Below are 18,141 nucleotides of genomic sequence, written 5' to 3'. Positions count from 1 at the left end.
TACGGATCTGCAAAGTCTTGCTTCGGGGAAAGGGGGAGAGGTGCAAGCTTCAATTAATTATGCCACAGTTTTCTTAACACTTCTTTCTGCTTGTTTCTCGTGTTTCATAGAAGCACTTGACAGGCTGCTCCTACGGTTCTGTCGAGCCGGGAGCGCCGTGGTGCTGAGCTGTAACCCGCAGGGCGGCGAGCTGAGCTCAGGGCTACGCCAGGAAGGGTCACACCACGGCAAACAAGGTGCCAGCCGCTTCCTAGACATCCTGTGAACAGAGCTAACGGGAAGTTTGGAGGACTGGGAGGCTTTGGAAGAGAGAACTGCTTTGCCTGCTTGGAAGAAGTATTGCCTGTTTAAACTCCAGCTGAGATCTGGTTGAGTCTTTTGCAGCCCGGGAGCCTCCCACACGCTGGTTTCTCTGGCACGGTGTGTCGTGGTGGAAGCCTTCCTTAGGGACATGCAGGCATAGCTGCTGGGCACCAGGTGGGTAAGGGATGGAGAAATGATCCCTCTGGAGTTTTGTCTCGATGCTCCCAGAGGCAAAGGATGGTGAAGAAGCTCCCTGTGGTAGGCAGACTGTCACATTACGCTTTCCTCTCCTAAGAAAAACAGGGTAGACTTGTTCTCATGGTCTCTGTATCCCAGTCCCTCCTTGCTCCCAAGATCCCTGACCCACTGCCCAGCTTACTCTAGGCTGGGCAGAAAGGCTGGAAGTTCGGGAGCCAGTTGGTGGAAGAAAACAGCAGGACTGAAAGTCCTGCAGACTGGAGCTGGGATCTGATCTCCAAGGAGATTCTGACTTTTGGATGCTCAGCTGACCCAAAATCCAGGTGGAGATGCAGGAGATGCTGTAAATACCACCTCAGATCATGGATCTGAGGGTGCTTCTGGGTGGTCAGTCTTGAACCACATTCCCAGCCACACGGCTCCTGGGCTTTGCCTTGTGCACAGCAGAAGTGCTGGACCTTTCAGGGAGGAGAAGAATTGCTGCCTTCTCCTGTTTTTCTTTTGGGATGTGTTTTCGGGTATGTGGTGTTTGGGCTGGAAGGCATGTGAGGCAGCAGTGAGGTACAAAACTGGCTTTGCCATGTGGAGGGAGCACTGAACAGGAGCTGCTCCCAGTGCTCCTGCCAAAAGGGACTTGCCCTGGTAGCAGTGCCATCCATGGTGCTGTGGGGCTCAGAGAGACTATTTTTGGGGTCTTGAGAAGGAAGAAACTGCAAGATAAGACCTTCCCCCGGACAAGCTACAGCACTGGGGCATTGCTAGCTGGTGGGAATGAAAGTGTGATATCCTGCCTGCTGCTGGCTCTTGTGTTGCAGCACAGCCAGGTTTGGATGTCTTCAGCATTGCTAAGAAAACAGGCAAAACCACCACTTTTTAAGCTGTGAAAGCCATATTATATCTGCTCTTCACCTCCCTTCTCAGCAGAAAGCAAGCCAGGCTCTGCTGGGAGGTTTGAGGCTGGGCTGTGGGCTGGTGCAGTGGGAAGGCAGAGCTGTCCCATGTCACCTCCAGACCATGTCCCTTCTCTCTTTTGAGCAGTGCTGAGCAGCTGGAGCTCAGGACATGTGGGACAGGACACGTGGGGCACGGCTGTATTTTCGCACCGGGTTCTCCCTACCTCTGAACAAACACACCTTTGTTTTGGAGCCCATTGGCTCAGCTGGATCCTTTTTTTTTTTCCCCCCATCCCCCCCAGATCATCTTCCCCACAGCTGAGGGGAAACGTGATGCAATGGCAAACACTTGTGCTCGGGGAGGTGCCTGCCTCAAAGCCGGGTTTGGGGTTTCAGATAACTAAGGGGTGGGTGAACACACAGCTCCAGTGTGGAGAGGACACCAGATTTTGGTGAGGATGACTTCGTATTTCATTTTCCTTTTTCTTTGGCTCTGTGTGTTCTCTCAGATGCTAAATCCAAACCTGGGGAAGCTGCCCTGCCTGTATCTCTGCGTATCTTTGGGAGAGGCAGGGTGGAAAACAGCCCAGTGGCTTTTCCATCAGCTTTCCTGGGCTTTGGCAGCTTAATTGCATCTTTAATTGGCTGCTCCATGCTCTGCTGAGTGTCCATAGAAGCAGACAACATCCATAAATCAAACTGTTCAGGCTTCCATCGGTTATCTGATGAAAGTACTGGGGAGGGGAATAACCATGGGGTGCTCATGTGTGCTGACTTCCCTCCCTACTGCAGTTAGACATGGTCTTTCCAAGGGAGGAATTCAGGGAGAGAGCTCCCCTTGTTGCAAAGTCGCCTTTGAAACGCTCTCTCCAAACATTTGCTTTGAGCGCCGTCCTGCTAAATAAACCACCTCCCCTGGGGTTTCACTGTGGGAAAAGCAATCTTTACCTGCCAGCTCCCTGCTCTTGTGGGTTGGAAGGGATATTTCCCTGAGCTGGGAGCTGCCCCTTTGTCTGCCCCCCCTGCAAACAGACCAGTACAGTCCTTAAGCCTGGAGCTCTGCTGTGGTTTGAGCAGTACTTTATGCCAGCCCTGGGGCACGTTGTATGTGACACTGTTGCACCAAGTGGCTCCTGCTCAGGGAAAATCACTTCACTGAGTGTAAAGTGGTGGCCGTGCTGTGACCCAGGGCTGAATGTGCATGTCTGCCACGCTGGGTTTGGGACATCTGTGGCCTGTGGGGTTGGATTACAGGCACTTCAGCTCACCAGCAATCTGGTTGTTTTTGGATGAGTGTACATGCCATATCCGAGGAGATGGGGTTGCCTTAATGTAGAGTCTCAGATACCCCTTTTCCTACCAGCTACTGAAGCTGAACATCTCTGGGATGAACTCCCAAAAAGCCCACTTCACCCCTAGGTGCTTCTTCCAGGACTGGTATTGCCCTGGGATGCTTTCCCCTGGGCTGGAGAGAGCTGCAACAGGGCTGGCTGTGCTTGGACCTGCCAGATACAGTTATACAAGGCTTGGAAATATTTTCGTGCCCCAGCCCTCCTCTGCTGAGTGCTGTGACCATGTTTTGGGTGTCTGCTCTCTGATCCAGGCTTTGGCAGGAGGGCCCTGACTGCTCTAATTTGTTCTCCCCTTGCCTCCCCAGGTATGAAGGGCTTGGAGTGCTCACCCTCCACCCCCACCATGAACTCCTACTTCTACAAGTTCATGATCAACCTGCTCAAGCGCTTCAGCAGCGAACGGAAACTCCTGGAGACCAGAGGAGCCTTCATCATCAGGTCAGAGCACTCCACCAGCCTCACCAAAGCCCCTGAGCACCCCTGGGATGGGTGGGACAGGGATGACAGGGTCAAGCAGCCCAAGCACCAGTGGCTCCCTTGGAGCCAGAACCATTTCCTCAAGCCTCCCTTGCTCTCCAGCAAACGGTTTTGGAGCAAACAGGATTTGCCTTTCACATGTCAAGGCACCATATTTCTCTCTCCCATCCCCAGAGGCAAAGTGGCTCCTTATTAAACAGTGTTGTCAGAGCCTGTTTCATTAAGAAACAGCTAGACCAGCCAGAGCATAAAGACAGGTTTGCACTCGGATGCCAAGCCAAGTGAATCCCTGCACCCGGCTCGGCGAGGTGCCCATCCAAGGCCATGTGTTTCAATGCATGGAGATGTGGAGGCTGGAGAGCCAAGAGTTGTGGAGGCCCAAGGGTTGTGGAGGCTGGAGAGCCAAATGCTGTGAAGGCTGGAATGCCAAGCAGCTGGCAGGGAGTCATGTTTAGTGCAATGACATCTGAGGCAAGGGGTACCAGTTCCTCAGCTTGCTGGGAAATAACAGGGTTAACGGTGGAGGCAAGGTGGAGAAATCAGTAAGGAGGTTGGTGGAAGGAGCTGGCAGGAGCCTAGGTTTTCCTCCCTTGCTTTCATGGATGTGGCATCAAAATGAGCAGGGGGAGAGCATGAGATACAAGCCATGCTCTTGTGAGAGAAGAGAACTGCCTCTCCAAAGGCAGAGGGGTGTGTCAGGTACTGATAAGGGGGTCTCATCACTCAGTGGAAGTGGGAAAACACAGCACGCAGAGCTCCCAAAATCTGCAAAGCTGAGCTGGGTGTCAAGTTGTACTTGCTTGGGCAGCAGTTTGTGCCCAAGTCTTTGGGTAGCCTGAGAGCACACCAAGAAGTTACTGAATACATCCCAGAAGCAATATCTCACTTGCAGTGTCCCCTCTCCTCTCCCTGGTCAGCACAGTCCCTGGGATGAGCCACCCCATGCCATGTTAGGGGAGCAGGGTGACTACAGCAACAGTGAGCCTGGGCAGGGTCCCATTTGAAAGCTCTCCTGTACCACAGCCACCCTAAATTTCCCCCCCAGCAGTGGCAGGGTGAGCCCTGGCTGGCAGGCCCAGCTTTCCCAGCAGCCAGCCAGTGGTGCGGTGGGACTGGCTCGCGGCAGCTCAGCAAGCCGAGGCTTCTTACAGTGACTCATGCCCAAAAAAATCTGGTAAAGCCAAAAAAAAAAAAAAAAGAAAACCCTAAAAAAATAGATGACTCTGTCCTTTGTCAAGTCGTGTTGTGGCTCACACGGGATAGATGCGGGTCTGGAGCCAAAGTGGTGATTCTGGGAAGGGTGAGCCGTGCCCTCAGGTACCAGCGATTAACTCTGAGACCTGCTGATGGCGGTTGAAGGACTGATGTAAACATCAGCATCTCTGCTGCCTCCAGAAAAAGCAAGATGAGAATAGAGGAGGAAAACTTTTACAGGACTACTCTCTGGCAAAGATCGATCTCTTGCCGGAGAGACTTGGGGAACGTGGGAGCCTCGTGGAGCTATTTTTAGGCGCTTTTCAAATCGAAGCCGTATGTGTGTTCCCACGTTACATCCCTCCCCTGTCCACAAGCCAGCTCAGCTGTTTTGCACAGAGGGGTGGGAAGCCAGCCTCATGTTTGACTTGAGAGATGCTGCTGATGTTTCATCCTGGGCTGGAGGGCACAGAGATGCTTGAGAGACCGGGATAGTGTTTGCTGAAGCACGGTCCTTTCCCACCTCTGGCACAATCTCTTCGCTCTCTTCATACCATTGTCTTCCCCTCCCCTTGGGGACCACTGCTGCCTCTTTCTGCTGACAGCAGACCTGGGAACAGTGAAGCAGAGAAGGAAAAAGACCTGTTAAGTTTAGGCAGTGATTTCCAGCTGGAGGATTAGTGCTCACAGGAAAGAGAAACTGGGGACAGGGGGTTTATTCAAGCAGAGCGCAGCAGTTCTGCCCATCATGTTGCCAGTGGGCAAGTTCAAAGGTTCGTGAGGTCAGGTGGGGGCTCTGTGGTTAAAGGTAGTTTATTTCTAATCCAACTCAAGTTTGTTCATGCCTGGTTGCTGACTCTGAAAGGACTTTAGTCTCTGCTGGTATGTCCTTGGGGTCTTGGAGACAGAGTGCTTGAGGATTGGAGTGGGATTTGAGAGGTGATCCAAGAGATGGATTAGTCTGCTGCCTTCCCCAGTGGGATCCAGTGCAACATAACTACATCAAACCATGGTATGATGCCTCATCCGTGCCACAGGGTTTAGGATTAGGATCCCCTCAGCCCAAGGGGATCTCACAGAGGGAGAGCCTACCATCATGGTAGAGCCCATATGCTGGGCTGAGCCCCAGCAGGAGGAGGATGAAGGGGAAACATCCAGGAGAAGGCTCTTCAAAGCCATTTAGACGCCCTGTGAATGCAAGGGACCCTCTTTGTGAAGGGATGTGCTAAGGGGACTCCAGTGGTAGGAATCCCCCGAGTCTCAGGCTCTCCCACCCCACTCCCCTTGAGGGAAGAGGGAAACTGCTCTCATGATCTCTTCCAAATGATTTTTTTTTTTTGGGGCTTGGCATCAGTTTTCTGCATCACAGCTGACAGGGTTCCTTTGGGGGTCTGTCTCTCTCACTGTCACTTGTGACTTTTTTTAGGCTGGAAGCCAGCAAAATTATTCTGCCTTCAAAACTCAGAATTCTGAGTGCTGCCTTCTCTTCTCGAGCCAGCCATGTTTGCACTGAAAGGTTGCTCCCAAAGTGTTGTCAGAGGCAGGAGCATCAGTGTTACCTCCCACCTTGATAAGCAGATCTGGGACCTTCCACCCTCCTCTCTAATTGCCCTGGCTGGCACGTGGCCGTCCTGGATTCAGCAGAGCCCCAAAGCAAGAAGCAAACACTCCCATTCAGCTGCTGGCCTCCCGACGATGGCTTGGGGCAGCAGAAAAATGCGGAGGAGCTTCCAAGGCATCACATGGCTCCTTGGAGCAGCACAGCCATCCTCTGGGCAGGAACCCTGTGGAGGGGAAAGCTGCTTGGCCGGTCAGAAGGCAGGCAGTGGAGCAGCACTGAGCTTTTCAGCTCACACCGAGATTTACGGGCTGGATTTAATGCCTGTTTGTGGGTACCGGCGCTATGGGAGGGGGATTAAGTGAGAGGTTAAGCCCTACCCCGTGGACATCAGTGTTGCTGCTCAGAGGATAGGGCTGGCTGGCCTTGGAAGGTGCTGTGTCTCTCCTCTTGTCCCTCCCCATGGCTGTTTGTGCAGTCCCCATGCTGTCCCCAGGGTCAGTCTGAGCTCCAGGAGCTGGTTCAGCTCACTAAGCCGAGCCTAGCACCAAAGCAGCCGGCTGTTTGCTGCTCTTTGAGATTGAGCAGCAAAGGGATTCATGGCTGATATACTTTGCCACAGCAAATGAACCCTCCGGGGTATGGGATGTGCTTGAGTGGCTGGAGACATCCCCATGCATGTCGTGTGTGGATGCTTTGAAGTGCAGGGCTTAACTTTTAAGCCCAGTGAGGCCGTTTTCTCGACGAGTAGTGGCACCCTGGGGCACGAGAGGATGCCTGAGTCAGCACTTTGCTCCCCAGGCAGGGGCCTGTGCGCAGGGGTTGTCTCAGCTTGTTTTATAGAGCTGTTAAACAAACCTCCACACTGCCTGGCACCTTCTCACGGGGCGTTTTCTGAGGTTAAACTGCTTGGAAGGGACCCTGGCGTGACTTTGCAGCCACCTCCTGTGCAATGCTTGTGGGGGTTGTCCGTTCAAGTGGGGATCATCCTTGGCTTTTGAGGGGATACTTGAACCCTGGTGGGGGCGGCCAGGAGGGCTGACTGGTTCTCCATCCACTCTGGAAGACATAGGCTGGAGCAGATAAGGTTGTTCAGCCAATTTATGGCATTAGCTGGAGAGCTGGAAAATCCCAAGTCTCGTGATGGGGCCGCGGGTTTATGGTTCCAGCAGACGGGAAAAGTTCACCTGGCTGGAAATTCTGCCTGTTCCTTGAGGTCTCAAAGTCCTGCTGGGATGAGGCCAGTGGAGAGCTCGGTAGCAAAGGACAAACTGAGAGCTGAGGACAAACGCTGGCAGGTCACGCTGGGTGCACAAAGGGCTTTGTGGTGATACCCTTCGTGCTGTGGTGGCTGGTCCCCTCTTTTTGGGCATGACAGGGCTTTGCTGCCTCTGAGAGTCTGAGGCTGACTGTGTGACACCTGTTTTTCTCCACAGAAAGTAGGGGAAAAGAAGCAAAGTGAGTTTGAACCTGCTAACCAGGATGAGGAATCAGAGAGGGGGGGAGCAGAGGGCCAGCGTGTCCTGTGGAGCACAGACATTCATCCGATGCTCTTGGCAGGCCAGCAGTGAGGTGCATGTTAAATCACTTTTTACTCGGTCTGCCTGGCATTCCCAGGGCTGTGCTCTCCATCTGGGAGAGTGGGAAGGGAAGGGGAAGCCTGCCAGCATCCCAGTGAGGAGGGCTGTGGGGAGGGAGTGGGATGGGGGTTTAGCCACAGGTTTGGATAGTAAGGGATGTATTGGGGATCCTGTACAGAGCCAGTGGGTGTCTGCTTTGGTGGTGAGGAGATACTGCAGTCCCAGGATGCCACCATACTGCAGTGAGCCAGTGTCCACCCACGCCACCCTGGTTCCTACCCCATCCCTAACCTCATCCTTTCCTCCTGCTGTGCTGTCCCCACTGCCCAGCCTCTCACTGGGGGAGGCTCAGGAGCTGGTGCTGACCAAAACCCTCCTCTTCTCCCAGGCCTGGATGGTCTTGAGCTCCTCTGGACGCACACTTTGCTAGGCCAAACATCCCAGCACCTCCTGATGAGCTGGAAGTGCCCAGTACTGGGATGCACGATCCTCTCCTGCTCCTCCTTCCTTTGGGTGTGCTGATGCTGCTGTGCCCCCTCCAGTTCCCACTGCCAAACCCATGCCCTGAAAATCCCTCTGCAAGTGAATCAGGGCTGGAGGGGGGACACGTGTCACCTCTTCCTCTCTCCCACCCTCTGTGCCACTGCATTGCAGAACAAAACCTGCGTTTGTTTTTGCGGGAACCATTTGGCTTGTGCTCAGCGAAGTGCAGGAAAAAAAAAGAAGGGGGGAAAAAAAACGGAGCCTCTTTGATAAACTGTGATATGAACTCGGGTAAAATCCAAACAGCTGTGAGTGCTACAAGGGAAGCTTCTGTGTCAGGAGGCAGCGAGCCTGCGAAAATCCACTGCTCTGCCTGCCAGGATGCTCGCTGGCCGCCTGCCCTTCGGCTCTAATGAACTGTGCGCTCGCCATCCCCCTCCTCGTGCCTCGCCGACAGGAGGAACCGGAGAAAGCCTCTTAGTTGGGTTATTTTTTGTCCGTTTGCAAAGCAGAAAGAGGGGCTCCCTCCTGCCCAAGGCCCCGGCCAGGCACGGGGTGGCAGAGCAGGGTGGTTGAGCATCCCCGGTTCTACAGAGGTCAGTGGGCTTCTCCTTGCTTATCTCCAGCCCTTCCTTCTGCACCCCCCCTCTGACTCTCCCTGCTCCCCAGAATCTCCTCTCCCCAGCTTGCCATGCCTGGAGTTCTGGAGCAGTGCTGTAGCAGTGTGGTGGCAACCAGGCTCTGCTTTCCTGCATCTCCCTCTGCCCCAGCCATGCACAGTGAATGCCCTCTGGGCTCCTGTCAGGCTCTAATGGGAATTTGGGGTGGAAGCCAGTAACCCCACTGTACCTCCAAAAACCCCCAGCTCTCCAGTTACCTCTTACATCATGCAGTGGGCTCCACAAGCCCACAGGAACATGTGTCTATTGAGGTTTTAGTTCACCAAGGCTCTGGGGCATCGTTCTGGGCTCTCCAATACCCTCCCAGCCCCACGGAGCAGGAGCCGCAGGGAAAACCCAGTTTTCCCGAGGCTAGAGGTTGGATCTAGGGTTGCAACACACCAGCAGTCACCAGCAGCGTGATCTTCACAGTGAAGGAGCCTGGTTGCTCTGCCTAAGGATTATCCCTGCTGGGAGAGCAGGAGCTGGGCCAGCCCTGGCCAGCTCCCTCCTAGGGCAAGACCCCCAGGGAAGGACAGGAGATGCCTCCACTGGGCTGGGCCAGGGGGACTGGGGTGCACAGGCCCTGGAAATGAGTTCACTGTCCTAACCCACCAAAGCTGCACCGAGACCAGACGTACTCGGAGCTGCCTGGAAGGATTTGATGGGTTTTCCTGTAGAAAAATGGGAACCACATGTGAGCGGCAGCGCCCGAGTGGGCTGGGACTAATTTGGGTCAGTGAGAGGGTGGAGGGGAGGAAGGGGAAGTGTGCGTAGGGGAAGAAAATCCTCCCAAAATGGCCAAGTTCCTTCAAAGGGCAGGTCCCCAGGCAGCGATATTTGCTTCCTCCCAGCACTTTCCCCAGGATCTCAGCAGGAATGCTGTGGAAAAGCGGGCTGTGGAAGGGGGAGCTGGGAGAAGGTGGGCTGGGCAGTGGGGAGAGAAGCCCACAGCTCCCCTGCTTGCTGGCCATTGCATCATGCAGAGCAGCATTTCAGCACAAGCAGCTTCCAAGGTGTCTCCCAAATTTTCCTTGCCTGGCTGATGGGGTGAGGACCCTCATCATGGGGAAGCAGAGATCAGTGCAGACAAGGGGCTGGTTTTGGCTGCTGAATTAACCTGTCTGATCCCGTCAGTTGAGGCTTGAGTGTTCTGATGGTGTTTCCCTTTCTGAGTCTGCAACTGTGACAGCTCAATTTATTCATCTTTGTGGAGGGAAGAGTCAGTAAATCAGGCTGAATAACGGCGTTTGCCCCCCACCTGTCTTCTGGGGCATCTTGCTCAGCATTGTCTCCAAGGCACAGGGCACTCAGTTAAAAACCAGGAAAGCTCACCTCAGCCAGTAGGTCTGGCTGGGCATGCTGCTCCCAGGGTGGGATATCCTGGGACAAGATACATCTGGATGGGACATTTATAACTCCCCACTGAAAGCATAGAGCTGTGCAAAGGCCACCTTGGTTGGAGCACCTTCCAGTTAGTGCTTCCCTTCAGTGCATGAGCTGCTCTCTGTGCTCTGCTGCACCTGGAGCTGGTCATCTTGTAGCACTGGGCTTCTTGGGGGCCTGGCAGGGCAGAGAGCATCTATCTGCCCTCCTCTTGTGCATCTATGGGCCTTGGAGGGTTTAAGGGAGCAGGGCTCCTCAGGCTGCATCCCTCCTTGGGATCCCTCCAGGGATCCTGGCCTGGAAGACAGGGCAGGCATCGTGATCCAGCTGTGATCTGAAAGGCAGTGAGAGGCAGCGGGTGTGGAGGCAAGCCCAGCACTAGAGCTGAAATAACATCTGGAACGTCTAAACCATGGCACAAGTGGGGTATTTTTTCAGCTGACACTCGAGCAGGGAGTGCAGCAGGGCTCACTGAATTACTCACAGGCACCTCCTTCCTGAGCTCTAGGATGTGCTCAAGTTGTTGGTAGAAGAGACAAGGCAGCTTCACCTCCCACCCCAGGGCATGCTCACCCCTGAGCCGTGGGACACTGCCACCTCCTTCCAGTCCCTTTTTCCTTTCCTTCTGGAAAGCTTCACGCTCGAACACACACTGTGTTCCTGCCATACTCTATCCCTCTGCTTTCAGAGGTCTAGAGATGCCCAGCAGGACCATCTTCCCCCAGACTTGCCTTCCCTACAGGGAGATCCAAAGGCTCATCCACCTCTAGGACAGCAGTCTGCTCCTTGGCTATACTTCTAGGAACAGAAGCACTTTTATTTCTTCATCTTAAAGCAAAGTGATGTGGAAGGGTAAGCGCAGGGACTACACCTCCCTTCTCTCTACAGGCTGTGCACGCCCTGAACAGGATCAGCCTCTCCCAGCTCCTGTTGCCACAGCTCTGCACCCGCTCCTTTAACCTATTTTATTTGCAGTGAAGAGAAATTATAGGGGGAGAAATAAGGCGCTTGTCAGTTTTCTTGAAAATTAGGCCACAGCTGTCAGCCTGAAAGGGAAGGGACGTCTCAGAGGAAGGATCTGCTGCTGCTCCACGCGTCTCCCCCACTCCTCAGCCAGCCTCTACCCTTCCTCCTCTTCCACACAGAGGATGCCTACCTGAAAACATAACTGCCCACTGTAAGTGCCCCTCTGGGGTCAGGCTCTGGAGGGCTCACTTGTCCATGAATCGTTCCTCTCAGCTGGAGTGGTGGGCTGGAGCCAGGCACGTGCTGTAACGCTGTTGCCCATCTTCCTGCCTGGGGCTTGAAGCCCCAAGAGCCCGGGGCAAGACTTGCTTTTTCTGTCCATTTTGCCATCAAGTCGTTGGCAAGTTTAAAAGCTGGAGAAGAAATGCTTTAAGGAGGGTTATTTTTTGCTTTCCTGGAGGGTTCGGAAGGGGTAGGTTTCCTGTTTTCCACATGAGTCTCCTGTAGATGCTCAGATGTTCCTACAGCGTTTTGTAAGCTCTGCAGGTCATCAGTGGCTCATCAGTGCAGGTCATCAAGGCCAGGTTGGATAGGGCTTTGAGCAATCTGGTCTAGTGGAGGGTGTCCCTGCCCATGGCAAGGGATTTGGAATGAGATGGTCTTTAAGGTCCCTTCCAACAGAAACCATTCCAGAATTCTGTGGGCAGGACAGCTTTATCCATAAGTCACCATAAAGTTTTCTCAAGGAAACTCATGGGACACACCAGCATGGGCAGCTGGAGGCTGGTGCTTGTGGTCTATCTAGTGGGCTTCACCTTGGAGGAGCTGACACATTGATCTGTGTTGTGTCTGAGAGTTGGGCCATGCCTTGGGCTGAGAGGACCATTAAGTTTTCAGATTTAGTTGTCTTCCAGCTTCTGGCCCTTCCCAAAGGATATTGGTGGTTGATCCTCTTCTGTGCTGAAGATGATCAGAAGAAGAAACTTCTTCTGAAGAAAGTCTTCCTTCTCCTTGCTACGGCCCTGTTTCCCTCTCATGTTTGGTGTGGAGCTGGGGGCATTTCACTGATCACGTGAGTGTCCGGAGGTGTTGGATATCTGCTTGGATAACTGAAGGTGACCTCTCTGAAGGGGGCTGTGTCCAAGGTGGGAACCAGGTTGAGTTCATCACGAGTCAAGGTGGATGTGCCCAGCTTTGGGCTGGACTGTCAGCTTTGGTGGGCGAGTGGGCAGTGGGGAGGCCATCCCGGCAGTCTGGTGTGCCGAGGGGAGCACCAGGAGGAGCAGAAGCCGCGGGCTGAGGCTCTGCAGGACCGTGGTGCTGTTTCACCAGTTGAAGCTGGTCTGAAATACTGATGTGCATTTGTTCTGTGCTGCTCTCAGGCACTGGTTGCTCTGGGGATCCCCAGGGATCCCGGGGGAGCGTCCAGCTCCACGCTGGCACCGCGGCTCCGCCGGCAGTTCTCGTGCTGAGGCTTCTGCAGGGCAGACGCTCCGGGGGAGGGTTCTCTTGTTTGCAGTGAAACACTCTGCACCTTTCCCTTTTCAAGCGAAGGCATTGCAGGGCTCATCTCTCCAGCTTTCTGAGATCCACACGTCTCCTCCCAGAATCCACACATCTCCTTCCCAGATCCACACATCTCCTCCCAGGGTCTGCACGTCTCTGGTCTGCAGCTTTCACAGAGTTTCCCCTGGGGAGCTTGATAATCATTCCAAGGAGCCAGAGTTGATGAGGGTCCTTCTCCTCCCCAAACCTGCCTCCTGCAGAAGGAGCTTCCCTGCTCCTAAACCTCCCAAACCCTTCGAAATCCATTAAACGCTATGAATTTTGTAAAGCGGGAGCTGCCGGGGTTGCCATGGTTTCCCTTGCCTGGAGGAGCTGCTCTGGAGCCTGGATTCGGGAAAGGGGGGGATTAGAATGGAGGACTGGGATTTTCTTTGCCACTGTGGAGGGAGAGGATGGGGGAATGGCATCCTTGTGCTTTCCCTGCTTGCTCTCTTCTCCTTCTCTCCTTCCAGTCCTAATTTTATCCGTGCTTCCTCTGCAAATTCCTAAAGGATCCCAGCTGCTGGGCCAGGCTGGGGACACTGCTTTTCCTGGCAGGAGGATTTCAGGGGAATGGGGATGGGCAATGGGCATCATGGAGGCTGTGGATTCCCTGGGCAGGCGTGTTAAGCCAGGGCATCTCCCGGGGAGCCCGGAGCGGGCAGGAAGGGTGGGGAAAAGCCTTGGGGAGGAGAGAGGAAGGGAGCGGAGGAAGAGGAGGGTTGGGAGGAAGGATGGAGGGGCTCTGCCCTCCTCACAGCTGTGGAAGTTGTTGTCAGACTCGTGAGCTGAAAAGCGGAGCAGAGCCCCTTGGAGCATTGCTCCCCTGGCCTCAGCCAGCTCCTTCCCCAGCTCCGGCTCTGTCCCAGTTGCTGGAAGTGGGACGAGACACAGTCCTCTCCCAGCTGGGGCCCCATGTCTATTAGCCCAGAGCTAATAAAGCGAATCGCTGGTGCTTAATGAAGAAGCACCTGCTTAATTGAACACAGCGGGATGGTGGCCAGGCAATGGGACGGGACCAGCAGTGTTTCCCCCCCAGGCTCCCCACAGGTCCCAGTGGAGGGGATGGTTCCACAGTTAGGCTGTATTTCATCTTAACTTTTTTTTAATTTTAGGAAAACACAGAGTTTCACCCTCTTTGAGCAAGTTTTGGGCCACCCTGACCCTCTGCTGTCCCTTTCCTGCGGGGTGGCTCAGGGCAGGGATGGGGCTGAAGTGGTTAAAGGGACGAGCAGGCGGGATGGGAGCTCAGACAGCTCCCTGAAATGATGATGTTTAGATTAGCTGGTTTCCAGGCATCGAGTTGTCAAAGCAAGAGGACTGGGAGGGATGCCGGGGCTTGCCCTTAATTGGAGATGTGGCTCTAAAGCCACCCCATCTCTCCAACATCCCCTGGGCTCCGGCATGCTGTCCCGCAGCAGCACCCTGCCCCTGTGTGATCCCTGTTCCACTTGTTCCCATACCCCATCCCACACCACCAATCATTTGTGTGATGGGAATTTGTTGCAACTGACACTGCTGCACTGGCTGCTGGATCAGAGAGGCAGGGGGACCCCAAGGTGACATGGCCATGCAAAGCCTGTGGTGACCTCTGTGGCTCTTTCCTTGGCCAGCGTTGTGTTGTCGAGGAGTCCTTTAGGCAAGGGGAGGGCAGGGTCCCGTGATTGCAGCAGGGGCTGGAGGTGACCCGCTGGGTCCCCTGGGAGCCCCACTGTGCTCGGGGTGTCCCCCACGCTGCAGGCACACCCTGCCTCCCATCTGCCTGCAGACGCATTCCTTGGCTCCGTCGGAAAGGCTTGAATAACCCTTTTAATTTAAGGAGTTAAATTTTAATGGCCTAAATACCTCACTTCATTATCACCATGTGCCTGTGCTGCCGGCTGCCTAATGTCTCCAGCGTGGTGCCGTGATGCTCTGCAGCTCCTGCCTCCCTGGGGACACTTCTTCCCCTCTTCTTCCATGCCAGGACGTCCCTGGGGACTCTCTGGGTCCTCATGGATGAGGGGATGCACGTGTCACCCACAGAGATGCAGGGAGAGCTCTAGGGAGAGGCATCTCACTGTAATGATGCATCAGGGGGGGTTAGCCAGCTCCTTCCATCATCCCATCGCATATATTTGGGGAGATATGTATATTAAAGGGGGGTGTGTGTGTATATATACACACACCCCCCTGTGTTTATGGGATATGTGTATCTGGGATGTATTTCTGGAGTGTACATATAAGGGGTATGGTTCCCACTCACTGTCCCCTCTGCCCTGTCCCCTTCCACAGCCACCCCACCGGCATCTCAGTAGAAGCCACCTGTCCCCTGTTCAGCCCCTTGCCCTGCCTCCTCCCAGCCAGCCTGGCGTTCCCCTCGTGCCATCGAAGCCTCCCAGGGGATGGGCTCCGGGGGACCCTCCCATCCCACCAGCAGCCGCCTGGTGCTGGCAGTTGGGCTCAGCTGCTGGCTGCTGTCACAGAGGCCGGCAGCTGCAGGGCCGGCCAGTTGTCCCCTCCTTTGGGGGACTGTTTTGGGATGTGCCGACCAAGGGGCTTCATTGGGGGGGAGTTCAGGTCTCTGCCTGTGCCACGGGAGGATGCTGTGCATTGGCAAACTTATTCTGCTGGTGGTTCCCAGAGAGCCTGGGGGCAGCTGGAGGGGTTGGTGCCCAGGCAGGGCGGCATCCCCGTGGGGTGACACGGCTTTGAAGCGCAGGGACGGTCTCCACACGGCTGCTCCTTTAACACCCTGACAGTTTCCAGTTCCCCAGTGGCACCGAAAGGAGGGGGGGGACAATCCCAACCCTTCCTCACTAATGAAAACCAGGCCTGAAATTAGAAAGCGTCTCGCGTTCAGCCCCCCGCTCGCTGTGAGCGCGGCGCTCGCCAGCCAAATGGCAGAGCTCCTATTTATGGAAAGCGAGAGCCTTCCTTTTCCATGGAGGAGCAGCAGAGGGGGGACCTGACCAGCATCCTCACTGTGGGCAGACAAGGGGAGCTTCGAAGGTCACTGAATTGCCTTCCATGCTCTCCAGGGCAAATGGGGCTCCTCCATGCTCAAACAGGCTTCTGCTTGTAGCCTTTCTGAGCCTTTCTGCGGGGCAGCTGCTGAGCTCTTTCTGTAGCCTTTCTCCCTGTGTGAAAAACACCAGCTCCCTGCCAGCCACGAGCAGTGCAGCCAGTCCCCGGCTGTACCAGCACACCAAGCACTTTGCAGCTGGGGCTAAAACTATCCTGGTGTTTGTCCCTGGAGGACCTCTCCCCTCTTTGGGCACAGTAAATCATCCCAGTTCGTAGTCTAAGTGCCCAGCGTGGCTGCTGGAGGAAGTTCAGCAAGGATGGGGCACCCAGTTGTCCCCTCTTAGTGGAGAAGGGTAGTGTGGAGCCAGCTTACCCCTGGGCTGGGCTTGGTTGTACCCAGGCTGGGCTTAATCTGCCACAGCTGGCAATGACCAGATCCTGCCTGCAGCACTGAGCCGTTGATTTGCTTTTGGCCCCATCAGGATGGACTAAAAGCCTCTGCCTTCCCCTTCCCTCCCTCCATGCCTCACTTTCCCACCGCTCTCCCTCCTCCAGCCAACCCGCGTCCAAGCGGCGAGAAATCAGGGAAGCGTTTTCATCCCCATGAATGCAGCCAGTTACGTAAGAATAATTGGGATAAATGAGCTTATTTATCACAGCCCGTTCCATTTTAGCGGGGTCCAGGGCGATGGCCGGGCTGGGTTATGTAAAATCCCGCACAGAGCATCCCATTGTCCGGTGGCAGCCACGCGGGATGCGGGAGCTGCTGATGGAGAGCAGCCGGCGCTGGGTGAGGAGGGGACGGATTATTTGGCACGAAGAGGAGGTGGCAGAGAGATGGGGGGTTTCTTCCTCCGCGTGTTGAAGAGGGAAAAATCTTGTCTCTTCATTCTCCTCCTGCATCCCTAAACCACCAGGCTTTAGGGTATGGTCTTTGGTGTCTAACTACAGCCACATAGTCTTCCACTAATCCTTCCTCACAGGGATGGGGGCTGAAAACTCGCCTCCTTCCTCCTCCTCACCCCAGGAGGTGAAAACATGACCTTGGTGGGGGGAGTTCTGGTGTGCCCTCCACCTCCTGGCCAAACCAAGCAGCTGCTCCTTGTTTGGCCTCTGAAACCTTTCCAAGATACCTCCAGGTGGAAATCTGATGTCCAGCTAAGATTATCTGGTGGGGAATGGTGTTTGGTAGGAGCTGGGGGAAAGCAGAGTTGCTGTTTCAGGAGAAGCTGGGATGCTGGAGAGCCAGGTGGGCTTCCCTCTGTCTCTCTGATGCCCACGCTGGGGAGCTGAGCTGGTGCTGGGCAGCGTTTCAGGTGTCCTCAGACAAACTGCCCAAGAAGACAAGAGCCTGGAGAAAAACAGGAAATCCCCAAATCCAAACAAATGTGGGAGGGGAAAAAAAAAAGAGAGAAAAAAAAAATCGTTTTTTTTTGTTTCTGGTCTAAAAAATGTTGAAAATCTTGGGAATGCCTCAAGGTTTGTTAAGCAGGACATTCCTGCCGTGACCCAGCCAGGCAGATCATCGTGGGCTGCAGTGCTGGTTACGCCGTGTTTTGGGGAGAGTGCTGCTGGCAGGATGTCCAGTGGAGCACAGGCATCTTCCAGCTTCAGCTGGAGCTCTGGAGCCACCAGCACCGGATCTCATGGCAGCTGGAGCGTGGAGTTCAAAGAGCAGCCTCTGGCTCCAGGGCTGCTGGGTTGCACAATGCTGGGAGGGATTGTTTTTCCCCACTGGCCAGGCTCACAGGCATGTTCCCTGGTGTCAGTGGGATACTGGTCTGACTGGGCCATCACATGCCCTCTGTAATGGTGCTGCTGCACACTCCCTGCACTGCTCAGGGTGGAAAGTAACCCTGGAACCTCCTGAGGGAGGTCATGGGTAGACTGGAGGTGGCACCAAGCTGTGGTGGTGGGTGCCAGCAAGGTTGCCAGAGCAGCACGACCAGGGATATGTCTCACCCCAGCTATTTATTTATTTTTTGTTCTTGCCCTGCATCCTCCAAATGCAGAGACTGGTATTGCCCCATAGCGTCTCCCTTCTGTTGCCACCGCACTCACCCAGCCTCTGGTGCACCCAGATCTCCTCCCTGGTCCTCTCTGGAGGATTAGGCTCGCATCAGAGTCTTGTTTGTGCTTATTAACCATCCTTCCCCCCTGGTTTCTCTTCTCTCTCATACACAGGCAGCTTTGTCTACTCCTGAATGCAGAAAACATCTTCCACTCCATGGCAGACATCCTGCTTCGGGAGGAGAACCTCAAGTTCGCCTCTACCATGGTCCACACCCTCAACACCATTCTGCTGACGTCCTCCGAGCTCTTCCAGCTGAGAAACCAGTTGAAGGACCTGAAGACCCCGGTATGGGCAGCAGGAGCAGGCTCAGTGGCTGGGGAGGGACATAATGGGGTGGTGGGGATCAGGCAGCCACATAGGGATGCATCTTGCTGCTCAGTCCCCACCTGGCAGGTCCCAGGGTTGGAGCCCAGGTGACTGCTTTGTTCCTCCACTCTTCAGGAGTTGAGGGGGGCTTGGAGGACGTG

The 18,141-nt window shown here is 54.8% G+C and overlaps 1 protein-coding gene across 1 annotated transcript in view; it reads left to right on the top strand.

Annotated features, from left to right (window-relative positions):
• VAC14 (VAC14 component of PIKFYVE complex) overlaps positions 1-18,141 on the top strand; it is a 57,737-nt gene that overhangs the window by 33,809 nt on the left and 5,787 nt on the right. Inside the window, exons 14-15 of the mRNA XM_039380859.1 lie at positions 3,052-3,184; positions 17,785-17,959. Of these exons, the coding sequence (XP_039236793.1) occupies positions 3,052-3,184; positions 17,785-17,959 (308 nt within the window). The remainder of the gene's footprint in view (positions 1-3,051; positions 3,185-17,784; positions 17,960-18,141) is intronic.

Source organism: Pipra filicauda, unplaced genomic scaffold (genome assembly GCF_003945595.2).
Source record: "Pipra filicauda isolate LSUMZ 115617 unplaced genomic scaffold, ASM394559v2 scaffold205_size1947385_pilon, whole genome shotgun sequence".
In the NCBI taxonomy this organism is placed as follows: domain Eukaryota; kingdom Metazoa; phylum Chordata; class Aves; order Passeriformes; family Pipridae; genus Pipra; species Pipra filicauda.
The sequence above is the reverse complement of the archived record's forward strand: the minus strand, read 5'-3'. Positions and strand labels throughout refer to the sequence as shown.